This window comes from Sphaerodactylus townsendi, linkage group LG13, assembly GCF_021028975.2.
Source record: "Sphaerodactylus townsendi isolate TG3544 linkage group LG13, MPM_Stown_v2.3, whole genome shotgun sequence".
NCBI classification, from domain to species: Eukaryota; Metazoa; Chordata; class Lepidosauria; order Squamata; family Sphaerodactylidae; genus Sphaerodactylus; species Sphaerodactylus townsendi.
The window spans coordinates 57,360,012-57,374,356 of record NC_059437.1 but is presented as its reverse complement, the minus strand read 5'-3'; the positions used below and the strand labels follow the sequence as shown (position 1 = coordinate 57,374,356).

The following is a 14,345-nucleotide window of genomic DNA, read 5'->3' as shown; positions in this document are numbered from 1 at the left end:
ATATAAGGTCACTCCCTACTATTCAAGTCTTCCTTTCCCCCACCCCACCCCTCCCTTTGCTGACTTGGCTGTTAGGGGGTTCCGCCATCCCCCCTCTGCCTCCCTACCTGCCCCCCCCCGAATGGTCCAACTCCAACCCGCAGCTTTTTAAAGACTCAATGCTCGTGATGGCATTGGCACATGGAAGGCTGCTTTGGATGGACATTTTATTGCTGTTGTTTACTATGCTTTTCTGTATGTTCCGAGTGTTGCTGGAGTACCATAAACTGCCTCAGTTGCAACTTGGCAACAGCAACTTGTTTTATGTTAACTACAAAAAGCCAAAAGGCTGGTTGCAAGCAGAGATTTCCTTTTGCTGACAGTCTCGGGGGCTGCGACCGCAAACTCCCCTCTTCCCTTCCCTGCCTGCCTGCAGGGATGATTTGCACGCAGCAACGTCTGGACCGCTGGGGTCAAAACCTGGTTCACACTTTGGAGCCACTGATGGGCCCAGCCCCAAAGCAGAAGAAAGGAGGGGGCTGTGGGGACCACCACCACACCCTTGACGCCACACCCAGAACCACCTTGAGACCTTGACTAGTTGATAGGACAGAGGCTTTCAGCAAAGTTTGAACAATTCAGAAAAGAGCCATCATGCAAACTAAATAGCTGGTGGTGCAGGGAACCTCAAAGGCCTGGAGCTCTCCTGCCATTCTGCAGGATTAAGTAGGGAACACCTGACATGTTACCTTTCTGGATCTAAGCACAGATTTAAAAATCCTAACACGAGAATGGGGTGGGCGTGTGTAGGCAGGTGCGCCATGTGGAGCCAGGGCTGGCTGCTGCTCCCTTCAGAATCTAAACAGGGAGCCAAACCAGAGCTCTGGGCATGGTTTGTCCCCACCCGTGGCAAAGAAAACCCCCTCCAGTTCTGCCCTTGATGCTTCCAGCCCAGGCAGAAGCCAAGAAGGAGGAGCCCTGCTCCTCAGCATGGGGAGCCAGCGAGACGGCAGGCCTAGAGGGGCCTATCTCGATTAGAAAATGCCTACTACGGTGCCTCTCCAGAAAACATGCTCCAAGCAGCCTACAGGCTGGAAGCCGACTGCAGAAACCATCTTAAAAGCTCCACCCTTTAATTAAAAGCCTGGGTGAAAAGAGCAGTTTTGGCGTGGTGCCTCCAAGAGAAGAAGGCAATTAGTTCAAAGTGCTGTGATAAATATTGATCTTCAAACACGCAGCCTCCAAGAACGTCTCCCCCAGTTGAATACTTCCTAGTAATGGGCAGGAAATTTAATTATTTGATTAGATTAGCCATTCTTGGCCTTGCTATTCATAATCCTGTGATCTAAAAATTCCACGTGAAACTCTCGGTGCCTCCAATGAATGGACGTGGAGTTGGAGCATCTGTAACAAATCTCGTGGCAGGACCTGCAGCGGTGCCAAATATGACCAGCTGGAGGAGGTCAGTCCAGGCAGGACCAGGAGGGCTCCGAGCAGGAAGAAGGAGGCAGGGCAAAGGCTGTGGGAAGAATGGACAGCGCAGCCCCAGGCGAGAACCGGAGGCAGCCGGGCTCCAAGGCAGAGGGGAGGCCACAAAGGCCACTGGGCACTCCGAACGGGGGTGGAGAGTCACCCAGCGGAAGCCAGCACTGGTCAGAGGCAACCTTGGGGAAACTAGCTGAAGGGGCAGCAGGCTCCACTTGTCTTTATTCAGGGGAGGGCGGGACCACTGGAAACCACAGTTTAGGGCTGCAACATACGGGGAGAGTGAAGGGAGATACTTGCAGGACCATCAGCTACCCTGGAAAATGACCCCAAGGCAGTCTTGGGCTAGCAGTGCGAACGTAGCACCAGGCAATTTCAATCTGGTTAGAAGTCTGCTTTTTGGGGAAACTATTGCCAATGCAAGAGCCCTGCTTTCACCCCAAAGGCCTTTGGGCAGCGGCTGGGATGTTTCCCCAGGGATGGCCGGCTGCAGCAGTCAGGTCCCGTCCAGCCCACTGCCAAGAGGGGTTTCTCAGGTAGGAGAAGAGAGGCCACTCAGGTGCAGGGCATATCCTTCCCAAGAAGGGAGACTCCCTCTTCCTCCTCACCTTGCAGAAGCTGGGTGGGAACTCTCTTCTCCTCCCATGGCCCCCGATGCCACCCCCCCAGACCCACGGCTGAGTGCCAGCGCACCCCCCCCCCCAGCCCTCCTTCCCACGAGGTCTCACTTCTTCTGCTTCTTCTCCAGCTCATGGCTGCGGCTCTGCTGGCTCTCCATCAGGACTCGGGTGTCTTCCAGGTCACAGGTCAGCTGCTTGCACTTCCTCTTCAGCCTCTGGGTGCCCTGCCTGGCAGCCTCGTACGCTTTCTGGGCCTCACCGAGCTGCAAAGGGCAAGCAGCAGGGTCAGCAGTGAAGGCGGAAGAGGCGGGCACGGCCGCACGTGACCCAGCAGTCCATGTTCTGGTTCCTGTTGTGGCCAGATAATTCTGGGAAGCTCCCAAGCAAGGCATGAAAGAAGGCAGCCACTGGCACTCAAAATTAGACTGCCTCTGAACACGGAGGCTCCACTGGGATCACACACGGACAGACTGTAGCTGTGCCTTCCACGACTGTGCCCAGCGCATTTCAGTCGGGAGCAAGGAAGGCTGCTGTCCAGGCATCCAAACAAAATGCGGCAGGAGTTTGCCTGGCCATTCCCCAGAGACCCCCAAGCGACCGCCCTTCCCGTTCTGGACACGGCAGCACCCCTCCCAAGAGCCTGTTCCCACAAATCTTTGCTGAGGTTCAAAGGGATTCAAAGGCACAAATACTATGAAAGCGTAACTTAAAATAGGCAGAACATCGAATTAATGAAGCCCGTAATTCACCGGCCAGCGCCTGCATGCTAATGGGCCGCCTGCCCTCCCCCTGGTGCCCGGAATGGCCAAAGCATCATGGCGTTTTAATGTACTGTGCAGTTAGCTGGTTGTGTCTGCCCATGCTTAGCTCAGAGTGACTTGATCTTTATCCACCATTCTTCATGGGGGCTTTCTGCCAGTCTCAACTGGAAACATCCCCGCAGAGCTGCCACCCCGAATAAAAGTGGAAGGGTCTCCTCTCAGTGGGTGTAAGGAGTGGCCCGGCCCACCTCTAGTGGATTCCCCACCCCTCAGCATGAGTGCCCTATGTGTACCTCTGTGGAGGATGGGCATTGCTGCAGCCCCCAGCCCTTCCAAGCTGCCCGGCCCCAGAAGCCCCCGGCCTCTCCAGCCCACCTTCTGTTCCAGCTCTTGCTTGGAGCTGCGCTCCGACTCCAGCCTCTCTTCCAGCTGCGAGACCCTCTTCCGGAGAAACCCAATTTCCGTCTGAGCACAGTCCAAGCGCATCTGCCACTCGCCGTCTGGGGGAAACAACAGGGCTGTTTCTGCCAGCCCACCCAAACGCAGGCCACGCTCCTGAGGGAGCAGCACGGGGCTGCCCCGGCCCCACCAGCCAGGGGGCCACCCTGGTACACAGGACCCCTTCCAGAGAAAGGAGACCACCCCCTCGTGACAGAAAGCTTGGCTGTCGGGACTCTCCCCGTGAGGCCTTGAAGCATCACAGGGGTGAAAGCATGGCCCGTGGCTTCTAACATGTAACTAGGACAGACTGCTTGGCGGAGGGAGCTGCTGTTCTGAGGGAGCTCCGTCCTGTCCTCCCAGGACCAAAGTGCTGCCCCAGAGTGAGGGTTCCCAACTCCTGGAAATTCCTGGAGGTTTGGGGGTGGAGTCTGGGAGAAGGGGCGGGGCCTCCATAGAGCATAAAACCTCAGAGTCTCCCTTCCAAAGAAACCACGTCCTTGCAGGGATCTGACCTCTGCAGTCTGGAGAGCAGCTGCAATCCCAGGGGACCCCAAACCGTTTTCTGGAGACAGGCAGAGCGGCAGAGCTGCAGTTAGCCCTCCATGTGCCGGGGGGGGGGGGGGGGGGAGGTGGAAACATCTTGGGGAACAGGTGCTTGCAGAATGGCTCCTGGACCTGCTGTAGCTGCTGAGCCAGCCTTGCCCAGCAGGTCTAAGGTTTTCTTCCCCAGTTCCAACCAGGTCACGGGCTAGTAAGAAGCCCTCCTGCCTGCACACAGTCGAAGGGGATGCTTTCGGTGGCACAGAGTTAACTGCAGGGGAAGAAAGTTGATAGGCCAGCACCCCGTGGCCTTCCACAGTCAGGGAGTGGGCATGCCAGACCTCTGCCCGAGCAAAGCAAGTCCCCGACCAGCGAGACCTCTCAGCTCATCTTCCCACACTCTAGGGAGGGAGGAAGGAAGAAGCAACCTTCGCTGTTTTGAACACAGAGAGGCACACTCGGCTGTTCACAGGACTGCTGAGGACATCAGCTGCGACAAAGTCCTCCTGACAGATCTGGAGCACAAATTCCCCCGGGTGACAAGGACTTTACGCAAACTGACACCCTCCAAGTCCATGTCGGTCCTTCTTCCTGCTCGGCATGACGAGAGAAGACGGACGACGCTCCCTGAAGTTGTTAGATGGTGCAATTTGGAGTGACAGAGGAAAAGAGGAGGAGGCGGGCGGGCGGGCGGGCGGGCGGCAGAGGGAAAGGAAGCTCAAAAGGAGCTGGGCACATCCTCTCTCTCTCTGACACACACACACACAGTCACAGTTAGCACAGAAAAAAGGGCCTGTTCTACATAGGTGATTTACCTTGCTAGGCTGTGTGATGTTGGGAACGGGGCTTTTCCCCCTGCTTCCCCACAGCATCTGGTGCATTCGTGCACATCCAAGGTTTATATGGCTTTTCTCTTATCTTTCCCTCCCCGGCTGCACTGTGAAGTGTTGGGAAAGATTTTGGTCACATCTGGAGGGGCTGCTGTGTGGGTGAGAATGTTTGGATTTTCCCAGCCTGGCCCAAATGGCCACCGGTTTCCCTGCCCTGCCGCTGATTTTTTTAACTAGCAACTGAATATAATTCTAGTGCTATAATAATAAGAAGAATCTGTGCATCAGGTACTCTAAATTTCCAGGTTTCATTTTAAGAAAGAAAGTCTCTATCCCCTTTTGTTGTGAAGATATAATGGGGCAGGCACATCTCCACAACAAAAGAGCTAGAAGCACTTTTAAACAGGGAAGATGGGAATTCAGAGAGCCAGATACCCAGATGGTCAAAACAGTATAACGATGATGCTCCATCACCAATTTAAAACCAACCCCCGGAGAGCCCTGGTGGCACGGGGCAGGGCGGGCCGCAGACGGGGGACTGGGGCCATGGAGGCTGCAGGGAAATCTGCTGTGTGGAAGTCATGCTGTTGGGGGGCTGGATGGGAAGATGTCCCAGCAGCGGAGAAACCAGGCAAGCCTTAACCACAGGCCAGGAGGGGAGAGGCCAGAAAGGGGGGGGGGGCTGGCGGGGTTGTGGCAGCACCTGGCGAAGGAACACCTGCATACCTTTCCCAGAGTTTCGGACTTCGAGGTCACGGACCTGCAGCTCCTGCTGCGTTTCCTCCAACTGCTTTTCTGCAAGCTCCATTTTCTTCTGCAGCTGGTCATATTTGCTCTGAAAGAGAGAAAGGGCCGGGGGTCTCTCATGTCCTCAGTGCAACAGCCCATTCGCTGACATCCCTCCATTCTTCTGTGGAGCTCGGGACGCCCTGCATGGTATTATGGGAGTTTCGTGGCTGAGTGGCAGAGCATCGCCTTGGCATGCAGAAGGCCCCGCTCAAAGGAACAAGCAGTAGGGGATGTGAAAGACCTCCTCCACCAGAGACTCTGGGGAGCCACTGCCAGTCAGAGTAGGCAATACTGGTCTTGACGGAACAAGAGTCTGGCTCAGCGGGAGGCAGCTCTGTGTGTTCAGAGTCCCTCCGTCAACATCAATGTGCAGGGTAGGTTTCTCACAGCAAAATAGCACCAGCATCTCCTTCATGTGCAGATGCGCCTGCCAGGAGTCCGACGCACTGAACGAGTGGGGGGTCAGTGTAAAACAGGCAGCAATACAAAAACGGGCCCTGGAAATGGCTCACAGCAGCAAGGAGCCGCCTGTCCTCAAACGAACGAATGAATAAACCATTTACAGTAATTAAAAAAGATTCTCTGGTGTATTTTGTAACAACTCCAAAAATGCCCCACTGTGCTTCCAACAGCTGCCAGAGCCTGCAGGGCCTCCTGGGGCGCGCCAGCTCCTGTTGAGCATCCGCCCTGCGTGGGGGTGACGTGCTTGAGGTCCCGTCCTGGGCTGGGATCATACAAAAGTGGTTGTGCCGTGGAAGCTTTCTGAGAAAGGCGCCGGCTGGCTTGAACTCCACTGGGCATGAACATAAGAACATAAGAACAAGCCAGCTGGATCAGACCAGAGTCCATCTAGTCCAGCTCTCTGCTACTCGCAGCGGCCCACCAGGTGCCTTTGGGAGCTCACGTGCAGGATGTGAAAGCAAGGGCCTGCTGTGGCTGTTGCTCCCGAGCACCTGGTCTGCTAAGGCATTTGCAATCTGAGATCAAGGAGGATCAAGATTGGTAGCCATAAATCGACTTCTCCTCCATAAATCTGTCCAAGCCCCTTTTGAAGCTATCCAGGTTAGTGGCCATCACCACCTCCTGTGGCAGCATATTCCAAACACCAATCACACGTTGCGTGAAGAAGTGTCTCCTTTGATTAGTCCCAATTCTTCCCCCCAGCATTTTCAATGGATGCCCCCTGGTTCTAGTATTGTGAGAAAGAGAGAAAAATGTCTCTCTGTCAACATTTTCTACCCCATGCATAATTTTGTAGACGTCAATCATATCCCCCTCAGACGTCTCCTCTCCAAACTAAAGAGTTCCAAACTCTGCAGCCTCTCCTCATAAGGAAGGTGCTCCAACGAAGGGAGTGAGCGGCTCTGCCTACCAGCCCAGCAGAGGTTGGGAAAAGCTCCGGAAGAGCCTTGCAGAGCCCAGCAGCAGCCTGGGAGTTTCTCCACCTGAGCCACTGGCTCCTGGCAACAACTGAGTTCCTCGCCGCTCTCCCTGCTTCTGCTTGCCCTCCCAACACTGGCCGGCCACGAGAACAGCCCCCAGGGAGAAGTCCCGGCTTTCCCCTGCCTGGCCCTCCACAGCCGATCAGCAGCGTGGTTCCTCATCTGCAGCTGGGCTGGCTGCGTGCCAGGCTCCCCCGCCCCCCCCCCGCCCGCCCCTGCAGCCTCCCTGGGATCCATACTGTGGATGCTCAAACTCTATAGCAGAGAAAAACATGTAGCCCACCATGAGCTGTGTTGGTGAGAACTGGAACGGGAAATGAAAGAGGAGCGGAAGGGTGTCGTGGCCTCCGATTTTATTTCTGGAGGTTCTTTTTAATAATGAATTTGGATGACTGTCGTCCCGTGTTCCATTGTCTGTCGCCTCAAGGGTTCGAGTGCAACCATGCGGCACGATGCACGCAGAAAACAAACAGAAAAGTGGCCGGATTCCAAAGAGGCTGTGAAGAAGCGCGATGACAGGCAGCTCATTCCCACCAATCCCCATGGCCAGGGGCAGAATTCCTCTCCTAGGAGGTGGCCTCCTCGGAGGCTCCATGGCAGCTGATGTTTGGGGAAAGAGTGGTCTTCTGATGCCCAGCCAGCACTGGCTCCCCTGCCCTCGGCTGCCCCTGCCCCACACACACCTGCAGCTCTTTGAGTTCTCGCACCCCTCGCAGCCGGTCAGCCCGGTCCGCTTCCAGCACCTGGCAGGCCACGTCTCCTTTCAAGCGTTCGTCCGACAGCTCCGTGGTGAGATCCACAATCTGAGGAAAGATACCAAGAGGTGGGCGACATTTGCAGCCAGTTCTCAGTCCAGATCGCACCCCAGCTGCCCGGGAGAGAGGCCTTTTGGGCACAACCGACTAAGCCAGGCCTGCCGGGCTCGGGTGCCTCCAACCAGGGTTGGATCGAGTGGTCCCTTGGCAGGAGAAAGCAGGGAGGATATGTGGAGCTCCTGGTTTCAGTTCCAGGTTCTCCACAGGCTACTGCTGATGGTTGTGAGAGGTGCCTCCCTTGCAAATGAAAGCTTTGGACCAGCTTGGCTCTGCCAGCACCTGCGTGAGTCCTCCAGCCCAGCCTCTTGTGTGGACAGAAAACTGATGGGAAACACCACTGCGAAGCCACGGGCCTCAACCAAGCAGTAAGTGCCCCAAAGCTCAAAGCTTCCTCTTTCCAGGGCTCAGCAACTGGGGTATGAGTGAAACAGCCAACAGCCCCCACTGGGAGCCCCCAGGTCAGAGTCTCATGTAGGAGGAGGATGGGACTTCAGCACCCCACCTCACCCCACCCACCCCGTTGTGCAGAAGTGGGGAGGGGGAGGGAGAGCACCAAATGAATTCTGCAGAATCACACAGCTTTGCAGAATTGACGGAGGCCACAGAATCCAGCCCTGACCTAGACTGCTCAGGACAGCTGGATTTTGTTGGATCTCCAAAGCTAAGCACGGTCAGTCCTTGGAGGGGAGACCAATAGGAGACCACCAAGGAAGTCCCGGGTTGCTGCTCAGGCTGTGACAAACCACCCCCACAAGGGGTCAGCATGTCAGCTGCCAGTTGACAGCATTTTCACCACTACCATAGAATCCAGCCTTGTCCCCAGAAGTAGTGGCACCTCAGTACTGGCAGCCGCGGAAAGTGCCTTCAAGTCACAGACGACTTAAGGCGACCCCGACCCCCCCACCAATGGGGTTTTCAAGGCAAGAGATATTCAGAAGTGTTTGCCATTGTATGCCTCTTCAAAGGAACTCTGGACTTCCTTGGTGGCTTCCCACCCCAAATCCCAAAATCCCACTTAGCTCAAAGGTCAAGTGAGATCAGGTCAGCTAAGGCCATTCAGGTGCTTAAAGGCACAAGTGCTGCATGTTTCCTAAGTGCCCAGGCCACGCGGTCTCACTCGAAGCCATCTGCCTGGAGCATCTGGCCTTAGCTGCAGAAAGGGCCTTGGGTCCCAGGCGAGGGCTGCGTGGCCCGGTGGGGCCCGAGGCAATCCTAACCTCGCTAACGCTAGAAGCCCACAACTCTCTCTGCTCACACGAAGCCTTTTTTCCCTCCAGTTTCCTGGAAACCTGAAACAATCTGACAGTCTCTGGGGTGCGCAGAGCATAACGACACTGTTAATCAACTGTGGAGCAGAAGCTTGGGTGCTGCCTGCTAAGAAGCGCAGCAACGGAGTCTTCAACGCGGGTGAAGGGGCAGCGGGTCTCTCTTGTGCTGGCATTTGCACTTGAGCTTGGAAAGAAGGGAGCACCCCCACAGCGGCTCAGGGAACAGGTCAGTGGCAGAGGAGTGGCAGGTGGCACTTCCTCTGCCTCCGGGTCGGAGGGCAAAAATGCTCGCATCTGCCTCACGGGACGGAGGAACGCATCCACGGTGTGCGAGCAACTGCTTAAGGCAGGGGTGGGCAACTATGGCCCTCCAGATGTTCGTCGACTACAATTCCCATCAGCCCCTGCCAGCATGGCCAATTGGCTATTCTTGCAGGGGCTGATGGGAATTGTAGTCCATGAACATCTGGAGGGCCATAGTTGCCCACCCCGGGCTTAAGGAGAGCCAGATTGTCCTGGAGCGTTTTGCTCCCAGCATAATGGACCCTCCCCTGTTGATCATCTCAGAGGGAGGGGGCACACCAGCAGGGCAATCCCCCTCCTTTGCAAGGGCTGCCAGCAACACTTTCCCCGTGGTGGGGATGGAGGGGGGCTCGGCTGCCTCTCTTGCTGCTGGCTGGGAGTCGGCTGCCTGTTCACGTAAGAGGCCAGGGGGTCTGGCTCCAGAGATGGGTTGAGTAAAGCCCAGAAGGAGGAACCTTTAGCCTGCCCCACCCCAGGAGCACTCGAGAGGAAAAGGGGAGGCTTTCAAGGCTACTAGGCTGACACCCTCCCCCAGACAGCTATCCAGAAAGTGTCAGCTTCCCTTCGATCATCGTTCCTTCTTCGCAGCAGTGCCTTCGTCGTGGGTAGGGACCACACGGGCCCACCCTCTTCCCCGCAGCCCTCCTGAGGCTGCTGCAACTACACAAAGAGCAGCCGAGGCCCCTGGGCCCCCAAAAATTAGGACTGGCTTCTTCAGATGGGCCTCCTGTTGCCAGCTACGTGTGAGCGAGCATCTCCTTACCCCAGCCCAGGGAAGGGCACGGCCAACCATTACCTTTGTCTCCAGCACCTCCGTGTTCTGCTGAAGCTCCTGGCGGGACAGGTCCAAGGCCTGCAGCTTCTTTCTGAGCGCTGCGAGTTCCTCCTAAAAGGGGGGAAGGGAATGCAAGAGAGCCTGCTCTGAAATCCCGAGGCCCATGTGGTGCTGGTTTTCTGGGTTCAAGGCCGTGGGGTCCCTGACTCCACCCCCGGTCCCTCTGGTCCAGGTCAAGTCACGATGGTAAAGCTTACCTTATAGAGGAAAGGATCTCTCACCTCCACTGTGGGGTGGAGCAGCTTAATAAAGAAGGTCCCCTGCGCCACTGAGACACTGACGCAGCAGCACGAGCCAAGGAAAATGAGTCTGTTGGTTCACTTGAAATTGTTGCACAGCCCCTTCCTTCTTAGTCAGGGATACAAGGCAGCGGGCCAAGATATGCAGAGAAAAACTTGCACTGGAGCCTGAGGACTCCCAAAGGCCCCAGAGGGCCCAGCACAGAGCCTTCCTTGCCAGTCGGCAAAAGCCTGAAGAGCCTTCTGTGGCAAGACCCTCCCAGCGATACTACCCCCACTACTGACATCCTCCTAGGGCTTATTCTGGGCCTCTACTCCTTCCACAATCTGGCTCCTTGTGTGCTGTCCTGCGTCTTGCAGGGGCTGCATCCCTCGGGGATAAAGATAGGAGCCTCACCCTGGCTGGGAGAACTGTCCCTTTCCCCCCAAGCCTACAACCCGACAAATGGATCTGGTGCTGAACAGAAGGCAGGTGGCTGCCTGAAGGGGAAGAGACAGCGGGGTGTAGTGGTCAAGGGCATGTGGACTCTAATCTGGAGAACCAGGTTTGCTTCCCCTCTCCTACATTCCTGCTGGGTGACCTTAGGGTAGTCACAGTTCTCTCAGAACTCTCTCAGCCCAATCTGCCTCACTAGGTGCCTGTTGTGAGGAGAGTGAGGGAAAGGAGTTTGTGAGCTGCCGTGAGTCTCCCAACAGGGGAGACAGACGGGGTGTAAAGCCATGCTACTCCTCTTCCTCTTCTCTCACTCCTTGCTTGGGGGCTGTTCCAGGTTGCTTCCTGGCTCTCCACGCAGTCTCCTCCTCCTCCTCTGTGCACTGTCTGCCATCACCTACCTCCTTGGCTCTCAGCTGGCCTTCCTGAAGGTTGGCACTCAGCAGTGGTCGAACTCGGCACATCAACTCCCACCAGGGCCAGGTCTTCACAGCTTGGAACACGGCCACGTTCTTCTGGATGCAGCGAATGGCCAGGCGCTGGATCTGGACGGAGGGTGAGAGGCCCTCAGCTCCCACCAGGGAAACCACCTCTCTGCTCACCACCCCCACTGAGGAGGCCCGAGGAAGGAAGCAACCTAAGCGCCACTTGGCCCAAAGCCCCCCCCCACACATACACACACAGTTGTACGGGGTGGGGGAGGCGCTCCAGCTACCACAGCATCAGGCAGACCCCAGGTGTCCTCCTCAGGGAGTCAACCAACAGTTGGCAGCCTACAGTTTAGCTTGCGTGACAGAGGCTTATTTTAGGAACAGGAGACTGAAAAGGCCGGAAGTCTGCAAGAGCCACAGGGTGCAGGGTCGCTGGACCGATGATGAACCATGACAGCAATAAAAACATCTTAATGTGGAGCATGGAGTGTCTGAAACTCTTTTCATTCAGAGTCACCTTCACAACAGCCCTGTCAGGTAGGCCTCCACTGTTAACCCCACACTGCACATTGTGAGGGACGGGCAGCAGCTTGGCAAGATTTGAACTGGGGCCTCCCTGATCTGTAACCTCCCCTCCGCCACACCGCGCCAGCCGTGCTCAGCGCGAGAAGCCCCCGGTTACCTTCAGCCTCTTGAACTGCTGCCGGGAGAGGAAGCCTTTGCAGGCGGCTTGCAGGAGAGTCAGGCCGGGGGAGACCAGCTTCTCCCGCTGCTTTTCCAGCCTGGAGATGAGCCCGGCCTTCAGGAACACCTGCAGAGACAAGGACATGGAGGGGCACGCCCCTGGGGTTAGGCTGCCCGGCCTCCAGGTGGGGCTTGGGGGGCACCTGGAATGACACAGACCCCTCCCTCTTGAGAAAAGGGAGGCTGAAGGGTCGATTCTGTGGCAATGGACCCATTGAGGCCCTTCGCCAAACGTTGTGTCCCCTCCCTCCAGCTCCACTCCCAAATCTCCAGGAATTTCCCTACCCGGAGTTGGCACAGGTGCCCCTTCTGGGGGAGGGGGCCAAATGGAAGCCCGCCCACACGGCCAACGACGGAAGGTACCTGGGTGTGGCCCACGGCAATGCTTTTCTTCTCCAAATCAAGAGCCTGGAAAAGCTCCTCCAGAGCCTGAAGAAAGGGAACACAGAAGGGAAGCAACCTCTCTGCAGAGCTCAGACAGCCCCGTGGCCTTAGGAGCAGCCCCCCCCCCTTCACCATCCGTGCCCCAATCACACCAGGTCTGCCGGGGCCAGCTTACAGCCTCTTCTGCAGTTTCAGACCCTCCCCTTTGTCAACACACCTTCCAACTCCCCAAAGCCCTTCTGATGAGTGTCAAGTTGGGGGTGGGGTGGGGGGTACAGTTAGGGGTTAGAGGGTAAGGATCCCCCCCCCCATTCAGTACAGGGCTCTGCCTTGACCAATGGGGACAGGTAGCAAAAGAATCTTGATACAAATAGGGAAGCAAGGTGTTTTTTTTTGTTGTGGGGGGATTTTGTTCAGTCGACCCGGAATAATGGTCAGGTCAGTTGCCAAACACCAAAGAGCAACCTTGTCGGGATGGGGAGGTTTGGTAGCCCCCCCCCCCCCCCCGGCCTGGCAAAACCCCTGGGCTGAGCTCCAAATAATTCTCTACACCTGACGAGGGAGGTTCTTGAGCCCAACAAACAATTCCAAAAGGGATGGGGCAGTGCATGGCCAGCCGCTCCCCCAGCTACCTGCCCAGCTGCCCCCCCAACAAAGGAACAAGACCCCTCAAGCCCCCCAAGAGGCTTCCCCAGATGCAGCTGAGCAGCTCTCTGGCCAAGCCCTGACAGCAAAAAAGGAATTCTCTCCTGCCAAGATCGACATTAAAGATGAATTTTATGTCAGCTTTTATTTAAGAAGCAAAGTTGTCAGAAGAAATCATTGTTTGCCCTTTGAAAGATGGCTCAGGGTCTCCAGGCCAGTGGATGTCACCTGCTCAGTGGGCAAGGAATGCAATGAACCGCTAGCCAGCCGGGGGAGACTCTCCCCCAAGCATCCCCCCCTTTCGCTGCTGCTAGAATGGAGTGAGCCTTCCTGCTACTGGAACTGGTGGGCAGCTGTCCTGCAGCAGAGGCCCGAGACAAGGCTCCCGGCGAGCTGCCAGCCTGAAAGGTGCCTCAGCTCAAGGGGCTGCCTGTGGGTCTGCAGTTTCACGTGTGTTAGGAGGGCAGGCGGGCGCCTGGACGTGGTCTGTCCAGGCCAGAAGCAAAGCATGGACAGGCCCAGGTGTGGCAGCAGGGGGAGAATGGACCCTGAGGGGACGGCGGGAGCGCTTTCCCAGGCCCTCCTCTTCCCCTGCGTCAGGATGAGGCACAGTCAGCCTTGCCAAACCCGCACTCAGAGGACAGGGCAGAATTCAGCCCCCGGCTGTAGTGTTACCAGGCCAGCCCACGGGGCATTGGGGGAACCCTGCCTCTACCTATCCTGCCAGTCCTCGGGGTGCCTGGCAGTGGGGTGCCCAATCTCAGCACTGCTGCTTCTCCTACCAAAGATTAGCGCAGGTCGCTAGGCTCCGTTCATCGGACCAGTCACCTTCAGGGACAGGTAATTCTCTCCCCTCTTCCAGACCTGTCCCTCAACTCTAGGACATCTTAGGGCTGTGTGTGTGTTCTTCTGCTTTGATCATTCTTGCATGCGTGCTATTTCCCCCCATCTAATAAAATTGTTAAACTTCTTCTCACGCTCCTGTGCTTTTTTTGCGAAAGCCACTCTCTGTAAAAGTTGGCAGCCAAGAGCGTGACCAGCCTCTCGTTAAGTAAGGGCTGCCCTTGGCTAATCCCCCACTCTAAAAGGGGCGGAGCCCAGCATTTCTGGGTAACAGGGAGCCAACCACAGAAGATCCATCAGATTTACTGTAGGAGGGGTGAGCAGGCCAATGGGAAAGCAGCCAGCAGGGAGCTCCCCAAAACCACCAGCAGACAGTGGGTAGGGAATGACCTTTACACAAAGATTTCAAACCCCCCCCCCCTCCGGCACCTGGACCTTAGCAGAGTAGGCAGCGGCCCCTCCCACGACGGCTGCTCTTGGGGCCATTTTAAGATCTCTCCTCTTGGAAGGTCCCAGAA

The 14,345-nt window shown here is 56.6% G+C and overlaps 1 protein-coding gene across 1 annotated transcript in view; it reads right to left on the bottom strand.

Annotated features, from left to right (window-relative positions):
- MYO18B (myosin XVIIIB) overlaps positions 1–14,345 on the bottom strand; it is a 108,106-nt gene that overhangs the window by 42,186 nt on the left and 51,575 nt on the right. The window contains exons 22-29 of the mRNA XM_048513886.1: positions 12,319–12,384; positions 11,894–12,022; positions 11,182–11,325; positions 10,070–10,159; positions 7,571–7,690; positions 5,383–5,491; positions 3,221–3,345; positions 2,193–2,347 (exon numbers count right to left, since the gene is read on the bottom strand). Of these exons, the coding sequence (XP_048369843.1) occupies positions 2,193–2,347; positions 3,221–3,345; positions 5,383–5,491; positions 7,571–7,690; positions 10,070–10,159; positions 11,182–11,325; positions 11,894–12,022; positions 12,319–12,384 (938 nt within the window). The remainder of the gene's footprint in view (positions 1–2,192; positions 2,348–3,220; positions 3,346–5,382; positions 5,492–7,570; positions 7,691–10,069; positions 10,160–11,181; positions 11,326–11,893; positions 12,023–12,318; positions 12,385–14,345) is intronic.